We start from the raw sequence: 20,837 nt of genomic DNA, 5'->3' as shown, positions 1-20,837 counted from the left end.
AAGTACTTACTCATCCGGGCATGGGGAGACGCCAGGGACCCTAAAGAGGAAGTAGGCATAGCACATCCACAAAGGAGCAAGAAGTCATGGAGGCAGAACAAGCAAGAGGGAGAGTAGCAGAAGATTAGGTCGGGAAGGTAACAGGACCCAATCATGTAAGGCTCTGTAGGCCATTGGAGGACTTAAGCTTTGACCCTGAATGAGTTGGGAAAGCGTGAGAGGGTTTTGAGCGGAAGGGTGACATGACCTGACTTACATGTTTGAAGGCTCACCTGGGCTGCTGGGTTGAGACTAGCCTGTGGGAAGGATGCAAGAGCAAAGGCAAGGAGATCAGTTGGGAAGCTACTGCAGGAATGCAGGGGAGAGATAAAGTGGACTTGGCGGGAGGAGGAGTGGAAGATGGAGGGACATGTGGGCAGATTCTGGATATGTGTTGAAATTGGAGAAAAGAGGAGTCACTGATGGATCAGATGTGGGATATAAATGATGGAAGGAATCAAGAGTGACTATGGAGCTTCTCCATGGAATTGCCTTTTGCTGAGATGGAGAAAAGTATAGGAGGAGTAAATTTAGTGGGAACTGGAATCAGGAGTTTTTGTTCATGCTGAGTTCGAGATGCCTTTTAGAAATCCAAAAAGAAATACTGAGGAGGCAGTTGGATATCACAGACTGAAGTTCAAGTCAGGGTCTGGGATGAGATGGATACAAAGGAAGTGTTGGCATACAGATGGCTTGTAAGGCCATGACACCTGAAGGAAAGAGGAGCATATCTATTTAACAAGAGAAAAGGAAATGTCAGTGCAAGACAACAAAAGCTGGCTTTAGACTCTGGTAAGGGGCAGTAGCCTCAGTTCCGAATGTAATAATGACCTAACTGAGTGGCTACCTTGTGCCAGATCCTATGCGAGACACCTTTCCTCTGTCACCTCATTCAATCTTCATATCCAGCTTCTATCATCCCCATTTTATGGATAAGAAAACTGACACTCAGTAAGAAGTAAGAGGTTTGCTCAAAGACACTCAGCTTTCGGTGACTGAATCATGATTTTAACTCAGGTCAGCCTGATTCCCAAACCTGTTGGCTCTTTCCACTAAGCATACTCTCTCTAGAGAAAGCAAAATGAATCTGCTTAATGGCAACAATAACAGGTAAACAACAAATACATAGTTTGTAGTAAAAGCAGTTTATTGTAATAGGTAAGGACTTGGGTTCTCATGCTTAAGTGCCTGGGTTTTAATCCCAGGTCTTCAATGAAATAGCTGTGTGCTCTTAGCCCCTCCTAATCTCATTTTTCTTATCAGTAAAATGAGAAAATAATGATATACACTTAGGATTTATTGTGAGAATAAATTAGTTGTTAACTGAAAAACTCTATGATATCTGAACATAGAAAATGTTCAATACATCTTATCTATTATTATGTAGTCAATATATAAAGATAAATCTATTTGAATTATCACATAGTCAACATATGTAAAGAAATTCTTGCTCTCAGCTCCGCAAATATTGTTTGAGAGCCCACTATGGAGTGGGGAGGTTATAAGAGGAATAAAATGATTCATGCTTTTGAGGTATGTCACTTCCAATGCAGTATGTATGATACAATAGAAGTTAGCACAAATGTTATAGAACAAAGAAGAGGAAGGGCTTAAAAAAATACTAAAGAAATCCATAAGAAAAATTATTAAAAATATTGAAAAGAACCCTAATGATGAAAATTTGAGAAACTCTTATTCTATAATTTTGTTCCTACCTGTTACTTGTTATTATAGTGACTTTACTTGCAAAATGCTTTTACAGATAGTTGAACACACCAAATTTTAGAAAGATCACCACATTCCCTTTTTGTTGCTGGGCTTTCATACACCTTCATATGGGCTTTAATATACCTTCATACATACTACAAAGTAACCTCTTGCAGAGCCATTGTTGATCATTTCAAGGAAAATTATTCTGTATTTTTAAATGGTTTACACATCATTTATGACATTATCCACGTTACTTTCACAGTGATGAGAAAGGAATAAAAACAAGACATAGATTTACTTAGTTACCCCATTCCTTCTCCTAAACCAGGTAAGGTATGAGAGTCTGCAAGAGAGTCTAGGATAAAAGCAGTACTTACTAAGCACCTTCCATGCACCAGGCACAGTGCTAGGGTTTTCACATGCTTTCTTTATCCTCATCCTCATACTCTGACAGGTATTATTAACCCTATTTTTGCTGACATAGAAGCTGAGGCTGAGAAAGCCCCAGGGTCATCCAGCTAGTAAATGGAAGATCTGTCTGATTCCAAGCTCATCTTCTTGCTACTCTACTGTGCTACTTCAGGTTACCGGTTGATGTACGAAGGAAACCAAATGAATTGGTTTGTTTTGTTTCTTTGTTTTTTGAGACGGGATCTTGCTATGTTGGCCAGGCTGGTCTCTAACTCCTGGGCCCAATAAATGTTTCTGCCTCAGCCTCCTGAGTAGCTGGTGCTACAGACATGCACCACCGTGCCCAGCTTTAAATGAATTGTTTTAAGAAAGAAATGGGCCGGGCTTGGTGGCTCATGCCTGTAATCTCAGCACTTTGGGAGGCCAAGGCAGACAGATCACTTGAGGTCAGGAGTTCAAGACCAGCCTGGCCAACATGGTGAAACCCCCTCTGTACCAAAAATACAAAAATTAGCCAGGCATGGTGGCACATGCCTGTAATCCCAGCTACTCAGGAGGCTGAGGCATGAGAATTGCTTGAACTTGGGAGGCAGAGGTTGCAGTGAGCCGAGATCGCACCACTGCACTCCAGCCTGGGCGATAGAGCGAGACTCAGTCTCAAGAGAAAAAAAAAAAAAAAGAAAGAAAGAAAAGAAAAGCATTATTCATTCCACTCTGGGTAAACACTATTTTTCTTTGGGTGACTTCTGACCCTTAATTTCCAACTAATGCCCATCAGAGGTAGGGAAGTAGTTTGCCCAGGAGCTGGAAGACATTGATATTCTGATTCAAGGACTCAAGCTCTATTACAATTAGTTTAAGCAAAGACTACAAATTATACCCAAAAAGTACTCGTTTTCATTTCAATGCCCTTCCTGCAGCATCCAGATCAAGCACATGCTAGGAGGAATGAAAGAAACCTTCGAACGGTCTTTGAGACTGAGTAGAAAGAGGGAGATCACTTACATCTACAAGATACCTACTATGTGCCTGCGTGGTGCCTGGTGCTTTATATATTCATCTCCATTTAAAACTCACACCCATGCTGTGCGGTAGGTGTGATTAACATATTTCACTGAGGTTAAAAGGGGCTATAGGACTTATCTAAATCACACAGCCAACCACTGTCTACACAGAGCTCTGACCAAACTCAAAGCTCATGCTCTTTTACCAGACACTCTGCTATCTCTCATTTAAAGATTTTTCTGAAATAAATACAAGCATGACAATAGGTTCCACCTCTGGATTCCACCATGCTGATTTCCATTATATAATATGACATCAAAAAGCTTCCCACGCTGATGAAGCTATCTATCATAGTATTACTCAGTGTGTTAGTATCTGAGTATTAATCAGTATAGCGATGTTGAAAACCCTTGGAATATTTCTTTCCCGGATATATGTGCGGAGGACACAGTGAAAATTCTGAGGACTGGTTAATACTAGTCACATGGGAGAGGAATTTAGATGAAAGTTAAATGTAGAGAAGACAAGGCAGTTTTCACCACTTAGAATTTTTTTTTAAAGAACGTTTTCATTTTATTTTAAAACAAAGCAGTTCCTCTTGAATTCTTCAAGCCAAACCACAAATACATCCATTAAAGGAACAGGGAAGCCTTGACATATGATCGATAAGCTGCTAGAGGGCCAGTAGCTCCCAAGGGGGAATCCCTTGAAGACAGCAGGTCAGCGTCAGCTGTGCTCAGGGGTTTGCGTGGCTTCTCCCAGTCGCCCTCAGCAGCCCACCTCTAACAAACTGGTCATCATGGAATCCTACTTTTATAACTCCTTTGGAGCATTTGATTTGTTTTTCTCATTTCATTGTCACAAAACCATGAAGGATCAAGTAGGAATTTCCAGCCCTGTTTTACCGTATGAGAAAATCAAGGCCCAGAGAAGTGAGAATACTTACCTAAGATCACAAATGAATTCATGGAAACCAGGTCTCCTACCTCTAGGACCACTGCTCCTTGTTCGACACCAGTGATCCTCAACCAGAGGCAATTTTGTCTTCCAGGGAACATTTGGCAATTTCTGGAGAGATTTTGGCCATCACAAGTGGGTGGGGTTGGGGGATGCTACTGGCATCTGTTGTGTAGAGGTCAGGGATGTTGCTAAACACCCTACAATACCCAGAACAGCCCACACAATGAATCATCTAGCCCAAAATGTTGAATGTTGGGGTTGAGGAACTCTTTTCTACACTGTACAATTGTAAACTATAGAATAATAATATTCAATAGTAATTTCCATTTATTGTGTGCTTACAATGAGCTGAAAACTATGCTGATACTTTTAGGCATTATCTCATGTTTAAATAGTTCTATCCCCCTAAGAGTAGGGTTTTATTATACCCAACAAAGAAAACTGAGACTTGGAGAGGTTAAGTAACATGTGTCTGAGGTCACATGGTTAATAAGAAGTGGACCCAGGACTCACATCTGTAGCCAGCCTTTTAAACTGTAGTTTATGCATGTATGTTGTGTGTGTGTGTCTGTGTGTGTGTGTGCGCAAAGAGATAAAACTTGAGAATAACTTCATTTTACAGTGAGTTGTATGCTAATGGGGCAGATTTGAAATGATCCCTTTTTCTCCTCTATCCCAAATGAGACAGAGTCTCATAGGAAAATTCCTGCATTCTTTAGCTAACTCAAAGTTAAGGAGATTTCAGAATCTCCATGGGGTTTCTCATTTTCCTACTGATAACTTTTGTTTTAGTTTCAACTAAGTAAAGCTAAAAGAAGCATAGGTCTAATTAAATAGAAAATGTGAACGTTTGTTGTACTTTCTCTAATAAAGGCGCTTGAGAACAGTCTGCTGCAGATTGTTTTATCTGTGAACTTTCACTCCAGAGCAGAATATAAAATTAAGTACAACCAAATATGGCTGTTGTAAATTCTGGGAATTGGCTTGGCTAGGATTATATGCATATGCCCAGACAGTGCTTAGAGAAAGTGAAAAAAAAAAAAGAAAAAAGATAGTTTGGGCAAGACCTGGCTTCTCATCCTCCATGTCTTTTCTTTCATGTCCCAGGCATCTAACAATTAGAATTACTAATTATTTATTCATTCACTCACAGAAACCAATATATGTTGAGCTTCTACTATGTCTCAGACCCTGTGAACAAGCTAAATCAGACCATGCCCTTGTGTAGCCTACAATCTAATGAAGGAATCAGGTGGAAAAAAAAAAAAACATGTGAATCACATTAAGTATTGTCATATAGTTCCCAATTTTATGTCTGCTTTTTATGATTGACATTTTAAAATGCCATTTTAATGATGAGTGCTGCTTGTTGAATACTATGCTAAGATATCTGTGCCGGCATCTAGCCTAGGACGTAGTTGGTGCTCAATAAAATGTGTTGAATTAATTGGTTTAATCCTCACAGTAAACACAAGATAAAGGTATCATCTCCATTTTCCTAAAGGAAAAACAGACAATGTTGGTTTTACTGAAGCCAAGATTCAAACTGGTTCCATAGAACTTCAGATCCATTCATCCATCTACCATGCCATAGCTGTTTAAACAATAGAGTCCTGATTATTTCAGAGGAACACACATTCCTTCATTTTCCCTTTCCCTTTGATCATTATGATCTCTCTGGGTCTTTGGGATGCTGTCCATTGATTTTCTTATTTGCAGCTCCAGGGATATAGGAATGGAGCCCCCAGTCACAAAGACATCTACTCTGAGAGACCCTACTGTGCTCCTCTTAGATGCAGCCCTAATATAGACTAGCTCCCCAGCAGCTCCACCCACACCTCACAGGTACCATCTCCCGTTAAGTACCATCTCCTCTCTTTCTGGAAGCCCCTTGTCTCCTCCAGTCCTCAGAGTTGGCCTTCTTCTCTGCCTGCAAAGCTTCATTCACTATGCTTTTACCTTGTGTTGTGGTCACTTTCCAAGTCAAATATCTTGGGTTGGGTGTAAACTAAATTGAAAAAGAAGCGTTTTGCCTAAGTTCTTTCTAACTGGCATCTAGGCACACTGCCTAGGTTCACCATTTCACTGTAGCCCTTTATCATTGCTTTTCTGTGCAGCTCTGGGGGCGCAACTGTGGAAACTCTCAATACCTCTGAGAACTCCTTTTGCAACAATCTGTCCATTTTACTTTGGTTGTATTTTATTAATACCACAAGACTTATGTCTCTCTCTCTCTCTCTCTCTCTCTCTCATTTAATCCACTATTTGTTTCTTTCTCGATTTGCATGGGAAGGCAGACTCTCGATTGTATTGGTGTTTTTATATTTAAACCGTGGCCCTTTATTTTACCCTTAATCAAATCCTGAGGCCACATTTCTTCCCCTAGCCATGGCAGCATGTCTGTTTCTCCTCTAAGTAAAGGTTTCTCCCTCTACCAAATAGAACTTCCAAGCAGCAGTATTGTTTTCACTCCTAAACCAGCTTCACCGAAGAGTACCCATGATAAGAAAACTGGTGAACCATTTGGCTCCATTTGGAGTTTTCATACCTGGCCTATTGCTTTTGTATTTCCTTTTAAGTCATTGGCTTGCAACAATGTGCCAAAGGGCGCATTGCCCAGTTTTGTGCCTGAATAGCCTTGACTTGTCCCATAACCTTACAAACACCCACCCTGGGCTCCACTTTGTCACAGAACGTATTCTGCAACGTGGTGGTTTACAGTTTGGGGCAAGGCAGATGTTTTCCAGATTGTGAACGCTGCCGTTTCTAACTTGCTCTGTCAGCAGCCTTCTCCCATATTTCATAGAAGACCTGTTGTAAGGCAATTTGTCTTTCAGCCATTTCTTCAAAATAAAATTGAACATTACAGTGAGTGGGATGGTGGAGAGGGGTAAAGGAGGAAGAAGTACAGCACTGTTTTATATAGTTTGAAGCTTTCCGGAAGAGTTATTTTTATACTACAGAGATTTTCAAGATGTGCTTTCATTTCCAGTCTCTATACGTTTTCAACAACAAAGTAAAGAACAATAGTGACCCAAAACTTATAGCTAAGTCATGTTCCATGAACATTTTTAACCATAAAATAATTTTCTCTCAAAGGTTTTTTTGTTGTTGTTCCTAGTATATATTGAGTCATTTACCCAGTGTGTAAGCTGCTCTAGCAATAAGCTTCTGAAACCTCTGAACTCTTTGGGCTCACCACTATGCCAGTAAGAAGTGCTTGTTGGTATCTTAACCTTTGGTGACAGAAATCTGATATAACACCACAATGATTGTTGCCACTGGCTTTGTAACAAAGTGTTTTTTGGTTAAGCTTCTGGCAGAAAACATATGGCACAAGCCAACAGACTAACTAAGGGGAATGTTATAATGTAATTATTTAGGAAGTAAGGCAGAATTAGGAGAAACCAACAAGGAAAGGTGCGAGACCTGGGGCTAACAGGAATGGGAGGTATTACCATCCTAGATCAGTTACCTTACCTTGTAGAATATAGCTGAGGCTGAAGAGAGGGCTGTCCAGCACACACTGTGGTCTTTGGTAGAGGGATACAGTCAAAACTCAGCAACCCAGCAAGGGGGAAGCCAGAGGAACAAGGGTTTCAACACATACTCTTCTCCTGCCTTTCATCTCCTGCAAATGACTCCCATAGATTCAACCTAACTAGAAGCCACAGATCAAGGGTATCCATTGATACTATCAGTAGAGGTTGGCCTCAGCAAGGAGCTGGTCAGAAAGGACTGAGACTGGATCTGATGGGCTGAGGATACTGAGGGGAAATGTCATCATTGACTTTAAGTCACTTCATAAGAATCAGCTTTAAATGAATTGTTTTAAGAAAGAAATGGGCTTGGGCTTGGTGGCTCATGCCTGTAATCCTAGCACTTTGGGAGGCCGAGGTGGGCAGATCATTTGAGGTCAGGAGTTCAAAACCAGCCTGGCCAACATGGTGAAACCCCGTCTCTCCTAAAAATACAAAAAAAAAAAAAAAAAATTAGCTGGGCTTGGTGGCGGGTGCCTGTAATCCCAGCTACTCGGGAGGCTGAGGCAGAAGAATTGCTTGAACCCGGGAGGGGAGGTTTCAGCAAGCTGAGATCACACCACTGCACTCCAGCCTGGGCAACAGAGCGAGACTCCGTCTCAAAAAAAAAAAAAAAAAAAAAAGTTCAGTAAGGGCCTAAATAAGTTCAACTCAATTTATAAAGTCAGAAAACCTTGGGAGCAACCATAGAAATCATCTAGCCTCTACTTGAACATTGCCAGACATCTCCAGAGACAGAGAAATCCTTCCACTCCAAAGTGATTATGGAATGATTCCAACTGCTCAAAAGTTCTGCCTTTGTAAGTTAGAAACCAAAACTCGTATACAAAATCTGATTTTTTTAAAGATGTTGGCCACTGATTCAATTTTTTTTAAAAACCTAATAAAGAACAAGTCTATGGACTAGATTCAAATTTTAACTTCTGGATAATTTCTTACACAAATTTGAAGACATATATAACATCCTTCATTTGATTTTCTCTTTGGCCTAAAGATCACATGGATCTTCCTACATTTCCTTCCCCATTCTTCTCCTCTAGGTGTTTCCTGCTCCTTTAGAGCCCTTCTTTAAAATGTGGCTCTGAGAAGACACCTTTCAGTGCTTTTTAACCAGAGCAGGTAGAAGAGGACCACGACGTTCTTGATTATTACCCAGTATTGCCAATGAATACTATTAAGTTGCTTATAAGTGCCATATATGAAATTTTTTGAGCAATTGTATCATGCTGTTGCTGGGTTCATCTGAGCCTTTAAATCTTCAGTAAAACTTATTAGTAATCTTTTGTTTGTTAGGGGGGTTTGGTTACATCAACAATTGTTTAGTAGATTAGTCTAATCATGGATTTTATAAACAAGATCTTTAACCTAAAAGCAACTTATAATATTTATTTTTAAAATTTCCACTTCTGGTTTGGATTCATTATATTAGCCTGTTGAGTATGATCCTCTAAAATTTTATTCCACAATTAAACCATTAGGTATCGTTCCTAGATTCTAACCATTTCAAGTTTGATAAACATATCATCAACGATAATGTTTAGTAGGCAGGATTCCTCAAGCAGAGCCCTTTACAATTTGATGTTGATTGACTGATTAACATTATTAAATAAAGGCAGATGATAAATTACAAATCCATCTCATGATATTATTATTCAACCCTTCATCTGGTCCATAAGAATGTCATGAGTCACTCAAGTCATTTCATCAAATGTTTTGCTAAAGTTTAAATGTGCTTGGTCTATTACTAATAATCTCATCAAAATGAAAAAGATTTAATTTTATACAACCTATAGAATTTTGTCACTTAAAGATTGGCCGGATTAAAAAGTAGGCAAAGGACTGGAATAGACATTCCTCCAAAGAAGATATACAAATGGCCAATAAGCGTTTGAAAAGATGTTCAATATCACTAATAATTAGAGAAATGCAAATCAAAACCCCAGTGAGATACCATTTCACACCCAATAAAATGCCACTATTAAAAAAAATAGCAAGTGTGAAGAAATTGGAACTGGTGTGATTGGTTGGTAGGAATGTAAAATGGTGCAGCTGCTACGGAAAACAGTGTGGAGGTTCCTAAATACATTAAAAATAGAATTATCATCTGATCCAGCAATCCCATTTCTGAGTACTTAATCCAAAAGAATTGGAGTCGGGGTCTCAAAATATTTGTTCACCCATGTTCACTGCAGCATTATTCATGATAGCCACAAGGCGGAAGCAACCCCAATGTCCATCAGTGGAGGAATGGATAAAGAAAACATGGTATATGCATACAATGGAATATTGTTCAGTCATAAAAAGAATGAAATCCTGTCGCATGTTACAGCATCATGAACCTAGAGGACATTAGGCTAAGTAAAATACACCAGTTACAGAAAGATAGATACTGCGTGATTCACTTATATGCGGTACCTAAAATAGTCAAAATCATAGAAACAGAAAGTACCATGGTGGTTGTCAGGGCTGGGGGAAGAGGGGAAATGGGGAGTTATTCAATGAGCATAGAGTTTTAGTTTTGCAGCATGAAAAATTTCTGGAGATTGGTTGCACAACAAGAATATACTTAACATTACTGAAATGTAAAATTAAAAATGGTTAAGATGGTAAATTTTATGGGTTTTTTTTTACAATTAAACATTTTTTAATTATCAAAAAAGATTAGCCCCCCCCCCAATTCTTTTATAGAGGAGGAAACTGAGGCCCTGAGAGTTTATAGAAATTTTAGTGAACTTGTGTGGATACCAGTTACTAAGATTTTTCCCAAATGCTCACAAATGAGTTACTCTCCCTAACTTATTGTAGTTAAAACCTTTTCTGCAGGGGAAAATTTTAATCAATGTATATGGCCTATTCAGCATTTTTTTTTTAAGAATTCATTTGAGAATACATAAGGCAATAGATCATCTACTTAGTATTTCCATCATCAAGTCAAGAGAGTGAATGCTTGGGCCCAACCTGCCAACTGAAGGCCTAATTACCTCTCTCTCTCGGCTTCCAGGCATATATGCCTAAATCACCGGTGCAGGCCCCTATCTGCTACCAACCTGCTTATTTTATAGTTTTCAAATAATAAATCGGTAGTGATTCCTGTTTGTTTTCTATGTTTTTAAATTTTTTTCAGTCAAGGTTGTATTTTAAACTTGTTTAATTTCCCTTGAATTCTAAGGTTCTGTAAGATTTCTTCCCAGTTTTGCCATGTTTAAAACCAGAGCCTTTTCTTGTTTTAATTCAAAGTAATATCCCAGATGATGTTTCACTTTATTAAAAGTACCTCTTTAATAAGAAATCATGATTACTTTGCTTTAAGCTTCAGGATAAGAAAGGAGTATTTTCTCCATTATATTTAATTACTAATCAAAGTATTGAACATCATTGTAAAAATAAAATAGGAATGTCAGATGTGAACTGTGATACCAAATTGTTGATTTTTAAAAGGAAATTAATCATGTGATCTGCCCTAAGTCGTTGGTTTCAAAAATCTCAAGTATTTAACTTGATGTAACTAATATGTGCATTTAATTTTTAAACAGTTATTCCGAAGTATTAAAAATCTTCAACATTCTAATTTTCAGTCAATTTTCTCTGCAATGCATTGGAGGTGTCCGTTACCCTTTAAAATGACCTAGTAAGAATAATGTCCATTGTTCCAAAGTGATTTTCTTAAAATAGTATGATCCCCACCAGATATTAGTCTTCATTGAAAGAAAACTTCGGACTCTTAAGGAGAATAATGAAAAACAATTACGTATAATGGTTTAGGGTAATTTTGATTAGTAATATAATTTACTAGAAGCACTGAAGGTAGACAGGCTTGCATTCCAACCCAGACTCTGCTACTTTGTAGCTTTGACAAGTTATTTTTCCTTTCTCAGTCTTAATTTCTCTATGTGTAAAATCAAGATAACACCAACATGCCTGCCAGGTTAAAATGAGGAATACAAATGCTAGGACATCAAAAAGGACCTAGGCAGATATTAGTTTTCTAATTTTTCATTTGGAAGGATCATTGTTCTGCAGAATATTTTTATATAAGGTTTTCAGAGCCAGCAGAGACTGAATCACCTTCTGGCCAAATGCAGTGAGCTGCATAGGGAAGGAAGTACTTTGTATGGAAGACTTACAATGGGCCCGAATGTGTTTCTGTCGCTTCCAACATGACCATGTATTGTTCTCCTTAATTATTTCACTTGGCAAAAAGACATTTGGCCCCTCTGCTTGTTAGCATATCCTCAGTGTAATCAGAAGCAGCCAAGCTTGACTGTTTAAAGGATTCAGCTTCTTGAAGTTTGTTCTCCTGCAGACCTACAGGGGGATTTGTCCCAGGTCCCCGTTTACAATAGAAGACCTTCCATTTACAATAGAAGACCTTCCGTGAATAATCTGATAGGGCATGAAAACAGAATAGACTCCTTTATTTGCCAGACAGGTGAGGCCCTACTTTCTCTTGTTGCTAAAAATCTGGCCTGGAAAAATGACTAGCATTGCATTAGTACTAAATTAGCCTCATTGCTTTTGCAATCATTACCCTCAAAATGATTTCACTGAGAAACCAAGAATAACAACGGAGACTTTACTCCCTTAGGGTACTGAGAAATTTGAAAATGGTTTATAATGTTAATAATAGCCATAACATCCAACAATTTATGGCAATTTTCAATGATCCAAGGTTCTTTCATGAACATTATCTCATTTTATTCTCACGTGAACCAAATAAGATTGGTAGAGCAGATACGGTTATTCTTGACTCCCAATCTTATTCATTCCATTGAATAAATGAGGAAATGGAGATCAGAGAGGTTGTTTCTTGTTTAAGATTATTTAGCCCAAGACTTCCAGCACAAAACTTTTATCTGTGAATCCCCCTCTAGTCTAAGGGTAAAGGGTAAACATTGAGTGGTAACTGGTACTAGAATAGATTTGTTGCCTACAGCAATTCTGTGAAGTAGGTATTACTCCCATTTTACAGATGAGTTTGCTTGGAGTGGTTAAGGGCCTACTGAAGGTCACGTAGATAATGAAAAAGGCTTTATTCAGAGGTTTCTGTCTCCGTACCCTGTGGCAGACAGTCTTCTACTCAAATGATTCCTTTCTATCTATAGGCATGTAGACACAATCATTACTGGTGCACCTAGCACTGACTAGAATGGCCTCCAGTGATGCCTGGGATACGTATTTGCCTATAACAGTGTATAAAGCAGGGATTTTCTGTAATCCCAGCACTTTGGGAGGCCGTGGCAGGCGGATCACGAGGTCAAGAGATAGAGACCATCCTGGCCAACATGGTGAAACCCCATCTCTACTAAAAATACAAAAATTAACTGGGCATGGTGGTGCGTGCCTGGAGTCCCAGCTACTCAGGGGGCTGAGGCAGGAGAAAGGCAAGTGAATTGCTTGAACCTGGGAGGCAGAGGTTGCAGTGAGCCGAGATCGTGCCACTGCACTCCAGCCTTGGGACAGAGCAAGACTCCGTCTCAAAAAAAAAAAAAAAAAAAAAAAGCAGGATTTCAAAAGTATCACATTTGGCAAAGCTTCAGTGTTATTCTCTTCCTTTCAGATCACCCTCACCCTTCCTACCTCCATGAAACAAGAGGAACTATACTAGGAGAAAATAGGGGCAAAATTCTCCAATTATTGGCAGTGAAGTGTAGTAGTTAGAATGGTGGGCAAAAAGCAAGACCTACGATGGAACCCCAGCTTTTGACTTACTAGCTGCATGTCCTTGGGCAACTAACTTACTTAACCACTCTGTCTTCCAGCATCTTCACCTATAAAAATGAGGATAAGGATGTCATCTACTTTATAGAGTTGACTATGACATAAATTGAGTTTATGAAAAGCACCTGGTCCATAGTAATAATAGCTAATATGATTTTGCACCAGTAGAAAATATTTGATAAATATTAAAATTGGGTTTTTGTTTGTTTGTTTGTTTGTTTTTTGAGACGGTCTCACCCTGTCACTCAGGCTGGAGTGCAGTGGTGCAATCACAGCTCACTGCAGCCTCAACCTTCTGGGCTCAGGTAATCCTTCCGCCTCAGCCTCTCAAGTAGCCAGGACTACAGACACTCACCACCATGCCTGGCTAATTTTTGAAATTTTTTGTAGAGGCGGGGTTTCTCCATGGTGCCTAGGCTGGTCTCCAATTCCTAGGCTCAAGCAATCTGCCTGCCTTGGCCTCCCAAAGTGCTGGAATTACAGGCATGACCCACTGTACCCAGCCTAAAATTCTTATTATTTTTATTCTACTCTGTAACCAGATTTAACCCCTCTCGAGTCTCTTCTGAGAGCTAACTCACAGGGCACAGTCTCAACACCAGGTTTTGGTATTCCTTTCAAATAACTGATATGCCATATCTCACCTGCCAAACAGTTCCCAAACAAGGCGTGTACGAGTAAAAACTACATATGGTTTATTCTCATTTACATGTACCAGGGTAACTCATCATTTAAAGGAATTTTGGGGCCTTTTCATCACTCTTTTTATACTTCCAGTTTAGCATTTTCAGGACATGTAATTATCTTTCTTCTATTTTTCTTACCAGACGATGAGCTCCTTAAGGGCAGAGGACATGTCATACTTAATTTTATATTCCTAGTACCTACAATAGTGCCTGGCATGCGGTAGCTTTTGTTTATTGACTTACTGAATGAGTGGAAGGATAATTGAATGAATGCATGGTTAATTCTTTTGTAAGGTAAATAATAATCTCTGAATTTTGCGTCAATTTGAGTTGTCACACTTTGAGTTTTCTTAAAGATAGCTGATCTTGGTTATCAGGGCATGGCATTATGTAACCCCTCTAATTACTATCCCATAATTCTGTGTTTGTTTTACCAGTCAAATAATTCATTAACCACAATATATGCCTAAGTATTTGGTTTCAATGATCAGGCTCAAACTGATAAAAAGAAAAGTATGTCTCATGTTCTACACATATTATATTCTTTTCCAAGCAATGGGATATAAGATTTCAAAAATATACTTCAAAGTGTTAGCTCTCATAATTATTGGGCTCATATGAAACCATTTAAGAATTCTGGGGTTTCAATAAAGTGTCAGGTTATACAGTGCTGCCATGCTGGAAGGAATTATAGACACCAACCAAAACAGACACTTCACTTTTGCAGAGGTAAAAAAAGAGGCCCAGAGACGTGAATGTTTTGTTTAAGGTCACACAGCTGATCAAAGATCAAACTGACCCTGACTTCAGGCCCCCATATTCTCAGGCCAGTGGCTTTTTGGACACTGAGACTAGGAATCCTTAGTAATGTTGATTCTGGAAGATGCAGGATTGGCCCCATAAGTCCAAACCAGCCAAGACAAGGTCATGATTTCTAGAACACCATCTTGTGGGGGCTGATCTGGGCTGGCAGCCAGTGGAAGAAGAGTCCTGTGGTCCACATTAAGGCTCTTGGATGTATACAGTCCATTCACATGGCGTTTAACTTTTAAGGTGCTAGAGAAATGCGGGTCTGCCACTAAAGAGAGGCAACATCAGAGGGGCACCCACACACATACAAAGTCTTCATAATGTCCCTCTGCAGTTCTTAAACATTTGAACCTTAAACTTTTAAACTTCAATAAATTATGTTGAAGGTTTGATGGAAACAAATGGTAATAAGCAATGGATTCCTTTTTTCTCACAGTGGATTTGTGTGTATAGAAGAATAGAAGAGGTGGTTCATTTTAAACTTTGCAATGTAATATTATACATGTTACTTTAAAGAGTATAACTTTGGCTCTTTTTCATTTCTGCACCCAGATTCAAAGGATTCCAAGGAGAAGAATAAAATGGAAATCTTGTACATACTCGTGCCAAGTGTTGCCATTCCCCTGGCCATTGCTTTACTCTTCTTCTTCATTTGTGTCTGTCGCAATAACCAGAAGTCATCATCACCACCAGTCCAGAGGCAACCAAAACACGTCAGAGGTCAAAATGTAGAGATGTCAATGCTGAATGCATATAAACCCAAGGTAATGTTAGCAGTACAGAGCTGCATTTGTTCCATGGGTTTCAAGTTAAAACAATATTTTATAACCCTCCCAAGCTTAGAAATCGAATGATATGGAATCAGAGTTTTATAAGTGCTAAGGTTCATTTAACCAAATGCAAAGATGAACTATCTCCCTCTATCTTTTCCCAAGACGCTTTCATCAGTATGTCTACTTCAGTGTTGGGCCAGCCATATCACTACCTTGTCATAGAGTTGTTGGGCTAGAGGTGATCCCTAAGAAATCATCCTGGCCAGCCCGTCAGGACTCAGACAAACTTCACTGTCAAGAAATCCTTTTTGTTGCATAATGTGCAAATAGTTAAAACCACTATACTATATACTTAAAAATTATTAAGACAGTAAATTTTGTTGTGTTTTTTACCACAATTAAAAAAAAATCCTTTGTATGCCTTGCATCCCTTTTTCTTTGGCTTAAGTGTATGTTAAGAGAAATGTTGTCCTTCCAATAGTCTTTGAATGCTGTTTTATGACAACTAACCTTAGCCTTCTCCACTTTGAGCTAAATCAACCCCTTCCCTTTTGCTTTTCATCTACATCTTTCAACGTTTGAGTTGCTCAAGGTCCTGGCAAGGAACCCAGGGTCACTGGCCCTTACCCTAAATGGAGCCCCTGCACTGCATCTTGGAACTAAAACACAACAGAGTCTTTCTTTCAGGAAAGCCAGCACCATAACCCCAGGCCTCTCAGCAAAAAGATTTCATTTAAATAATTTAAGACTCTTGCATCTAAAAGCCTGGTTTTTTTTCTAATTATTCCAATTCCATAAGAACATTCATTCATCCATTCAACAAATATTTATCTTCCCTGTGGACTAGTAACCGTATTATTCTTTTGACCCTCATAAAAAGGAGAAGCATCACTTTTAATAAAATTTTAGGAAAAAAAAAGTCTTCACACTCAAATTAACTAATCCTCTTATCTAATAAATGGAGTAGCATAATTGGGCTGACACAGAGCCCTCTTTTTTTTTTTTTTTTTTTTGCTTTACTGTTTAGATTTTTTTTACTTAAAAAGTCTTGAAAATATTTTTGCTATTATAAAGTAATATTTATTGATAGGATTTGGAATTCCTTACATGCTAAATATTCAGTGTCTATATTCTGTATTCAGCAAAACCACTGTTCTCTTGCTGAGTGTGAATTTTTATCATTAAAAAAAAATCTACAGATCCTGAAGACCATAGAGTTCACACAGTAGCCCGGAGGATGGGCAGAGGTGGGGATTCAACTCTTTTGACATCCCACTTTCTAGCTAACTGATTTACATATATTATAGCATTTTATATAATATCACATTTAATCCTTACTACTTAGTGCTACTATAAAAGTAGTGGAAGCAAATGGACAGGGGTTAATATTGCTGCACATTCACCTAGTTGACCTGGCAGATACTTTTACCTAACTCATGACTTCAAGCTTCTAGTGCAAGAGTAATTGTTCCATGAGACTCTTTCCCTTTCATTTCTGTTGGTAAATGTGGAGAAGTCTTAGAAACACCAGAACTGTGGGTGGGGGAGAGACCTAGATCAGTTTGGCTACAGCAGACAGCAGTTTGGTGCAGTAGCCACCATCCTGGAAAGATGTACTCCTCATTGCCAGGGCAGGAACCCTGGAAGAATCATTTTCATTTTTAGAAATTATCAATTTTGTGGGTTAGCCGTAATCTGCAATTTAATTCTATTTTTAGTGGAGCTTTGTTTTATATCACATGGTGTCCAACAGAGATCCCAGAAAGCTTTGTGGCATAAATAGAAAAAAAGCTAATATATATATTGATGAATACAAACTGTCAAAAACAATACCAGGAGCTTTTACATCCATTATCACAATTAATCCTCACAGCTATTATATAAGGCAGGTATTATTATTACTATTCTACAACCAGAGTAGTTGAGACACAAACAGACTAAGTAACTTGGCAAGGTCCAAGAGCTAGTTATTAGAGGCAATAAAATGTGAATACAGGATTTTTCACCTTTTCTAAATAGAGCCGGCCCTTGCTCTTGCAGAATCTGTGATAACTTTTTCACAGAACAGATCAAGTGGGGAAGGAGGAGAGAGGGTTAGGAAAGCAACTGAATGTGATCCCATTTGGTCAGTTTGTGCTGCAGAGTAACCACAGGCATTCTCCTGGCTTCTGACAAATCTTTAAGGGGCCTGCATGGCAGTCACTGAATGATGTAGTCCTAGCCCTTCCAGGGACATGTACAATTTGGCTAGAGCAATAATAGTTCCCCATCCTTCATGGTCAAAGAGACAAATGTAAAATATACTGGCATGAGTTTTCCCAGAGACTAGGTGAGGTAAACATTGTTTTCATAGTTTCTGGATCATTTCTGAGGTGTGCCTTGCTAAATCTCCCAGTGTCAAGATTTGTCCAATATGAGGCTTAGAGCTTAGCCTTCAACTGTTCACAAACACTCCTGAACCAGAGAAGTAGAAATGGCTTAAATATTTGAATGGGTTGGGGAGGGGAAAGGAAACAACAAAAACAAATGCTAATTTTTTTTTCTGACCCTTCTAAGGGACTTGGCCCCGATCAAATTTGAGTTATTCAATTGTTTGTTTTGGTTCTTACTGAGTGCCTTTCCTGGAAAAAGCACAAAGGACTTTGTAGACCTTAAAGAAAATTCCTAAATGTAAACAGAAAATCTCTAAAACTGCTTTGCAAGGTCACTGACACATAAATATTACATGTACCTATAAAATCTAAAAGGAAAGGACACACATAAGAAAGAAAGAAAAAAAAGTCCTGAAAACAAACACTCCACCAGAGCACAATCAAAAGAATCTTTGGAGGTGAGGATGAAAAAGGAATGAAGGATAGAAGCCAGTCTTCCCTAGCCTTATTCTTTTTTCCCCTTGGCCAATTCAAAAGTCAGAGACTCTAGGGTTCTTATTTATCCAAATGAATATGCCCTTCAGGGTTCAGACTCTCTGCTTCCATCTCTCTTCACTTGCTGAGCTGCTAAAATTCTCCTGAGTGTGCTCCTGTGGGAGATTAGAAACCAATACCCTCGAGAGAGGACAATAGGGAGCTGCCGAGAGACTGGCTGACGAGGCCCAGCTTGGGTCCCCAGAGAGGTAGGACGATGCAGTTTGAAGTAAAAGCTTTTGATGAGCCATGAGTTTCCTTCTGATCTGTGGGCAAAGGAAGCCAGTGGACCAGAGAGGCACCTTAACGCCGAAGAGTCAGGAAGATGGAGATGCCCTGGATCCCCCGCCAGCTGCTCTGTGACTCTGAGAAGCCATCTAGCCTTTTGCAGTTCAATTTTCTCAGCTGTTCAGAGGAAGAAGTAGACTGAGCTCAAGGAGAAGACTGTTTATTTTCCTGTTATTTTGTTTAGCCAAAGATTTGAAGCCATTCAGTCCTCTAATGAGTACTGTAGTGATGCCGAAACTAAGCAGGATTGTTCTATATTGCATTACAAATTTTACAATCTGAGTGAGGTTACTTTTTCTTCTTTTAGCACTGCAGAAACTGAACCTTCTCAGAGGAGCCTGGAAACTCTAAATTCCCTTCTCTGTTTCTTTTCCTTTGCTTCTCCTTCCCTGGCCCCTACATCCTCTGCCAGGTATGACTCGAAAACAGCATTCTGTAAGCTTGCTTGGGTAAGGGAGAGAAGCTGTGGTATGTGCTACTGTGGGAACAGGGAGGGGGCAGAGTCTCCCCTTCAAGAACAGGATGGGCCCCATTCAGCCCAGGCCTCCTGGCTTCTCACCTACATGAAGATTAGGCAGGCAGAGAGGTTAAAAGATGGAGGAGTCTGGTGGGGGAGTGGTGGGCACAGTTGCTCACACCTGTAACCTCAGCATTTGAGGAGACCAAGGTGGACAGATTGCTTGAGCCCAGGAGTTCAAGACCAGCCTGGGCAACATGGGGAAATCCCATCTCTACAAATGCACACACACACACACACACGCACACACGCACAATTAGCCAGGCGTAATGGTGCACCCCTGTACATGGAGCTACTCGGGAGGCTCAGGTGGGAGGATTACTTGAGCCTGGGAAGTTGAGGCTGCAGTGAGCTGAGATCATGCCACTGCACTCCAGCCTAGACAACAGAGTGAGACTCATGTCAAAAAAAGAAAAAAAAGATGGAGGAGTCTGAGAATAGGGGCAAGGAAGAGTCAAGGCAGGCCAGGGGTGTGAGATGCAGCCAAGCCTGGACAACCCCCATGAGTCAAACTCCTGGAGCTCCTGGCTGATGTAAGGAACATTGCAGGGGAAAGAAAGCAGGACTGGCCCAGCTTTCCAAAGCTGATGGCTGTGTTTTACTTCTCAATTTACCCTCATCTCTTGCCAGCTTCTCTGCTTTTTCACTTCCAGACAATTCATCTCTCCGTTCTCCTTTCCAGCCAAAGTAGTTGCTGAATATATTGAAATTTGATTACATTCTCTGGCCCTGTCCCTTTTGCCAGCAACACGCTTCCATCTAAAAGCCCTGCTGGAGTCTGGCTACCCTTTTTAATTCCCTGTTCTTACCAAATATCACCACAATTCATGCTAAAATATCCTCAATAACTTTTCCACTCACTCCTTAAAGCCATTGTCTCCCAACACTTCTGAGCTCACCATTCTATTAACATGGGCCTCTTGGGAATCACCAGTGATGTTATTTAATCCAGTGACCTTTGCCAAGTCTTCACCCCCTTTAATTTCTCTGGGAGCCTTTGATATTCTTAACCACCATCCTGAAATATTTTTTCTTTCTCCTTGGCTTTCCTCATATCTCCTTCCCACGCTTCCTTCACTAGTTCTTTTAATTCCCTTAATGGGAGCATCCTCGGACATTCTTTTCCTCTCTCATTCTCTTGTGCTGATTTCATCCTCCGGTGTTGCTCTAGCTCCCCCTTGAGTGTAATGATTTCCCAACCTGGAAGGCGCAATTTCAAGTTTAAAATTCTTGCCACCAAAATCCTGCCACCCAAAAGTCCATACTATCAGGGCCTAAGTTACCTTTCCAGCCACGCTTTTCTCTTAGTTTATTTCTGGAAAGCAGTCGGATACACTTCAAAGAGCAAGAGTGTAGAGATAAGGAAATATGATGACAAATCTTGGCTCCGCTGTCAACTGGCCACAAGATCTTAAGCAAATAACTTCTCTGAACCTTTTATTTTCTCATCCATAAATCAAGGATACGAATAGTAC

General features: G+C 39.7%; 1 protein-coding gene across 1 annotated transcript in view; it reads left to right on the top strand.

Annotated features, from left to right (window-relative positions):
- Positions 1-20,837, top strand: part of ROR1 (receptor tyrosine kinase like orphan receptor 1) — a 412,356-nt gene that overhangs the window by 375,045 nt on the left and 16,474 nt on the right. The window contains exon 8 of the mRNA XM_015141249.3: positions 15,431-15,642. Coding sequence (XP_014996735.1) covers positions 15,431-15,642 — 212 coding nt within the window. The remainder of the gene's footprint in view (positions 1-15,430; positions 15,643-20,837) is intronic.

This window comes from Macaca mulatta, chromosome 1 (genome assembly GCF_049350105.2).
Source record: "Macaca mulatta isolate MMU2019108-1 chromosome 1, T2T-MMU8v2.0, whole genome shotgun sequence".
NCBI classification, from domain to species: Eukaryota; Metazoa; Chordata; class Mammalia; order Primates; family Cercopithecidae; genus Macaca; species Macaca mulatta.
This window is presented reverse-complemented; position numbering and strand designations above follow the sequence as displayed.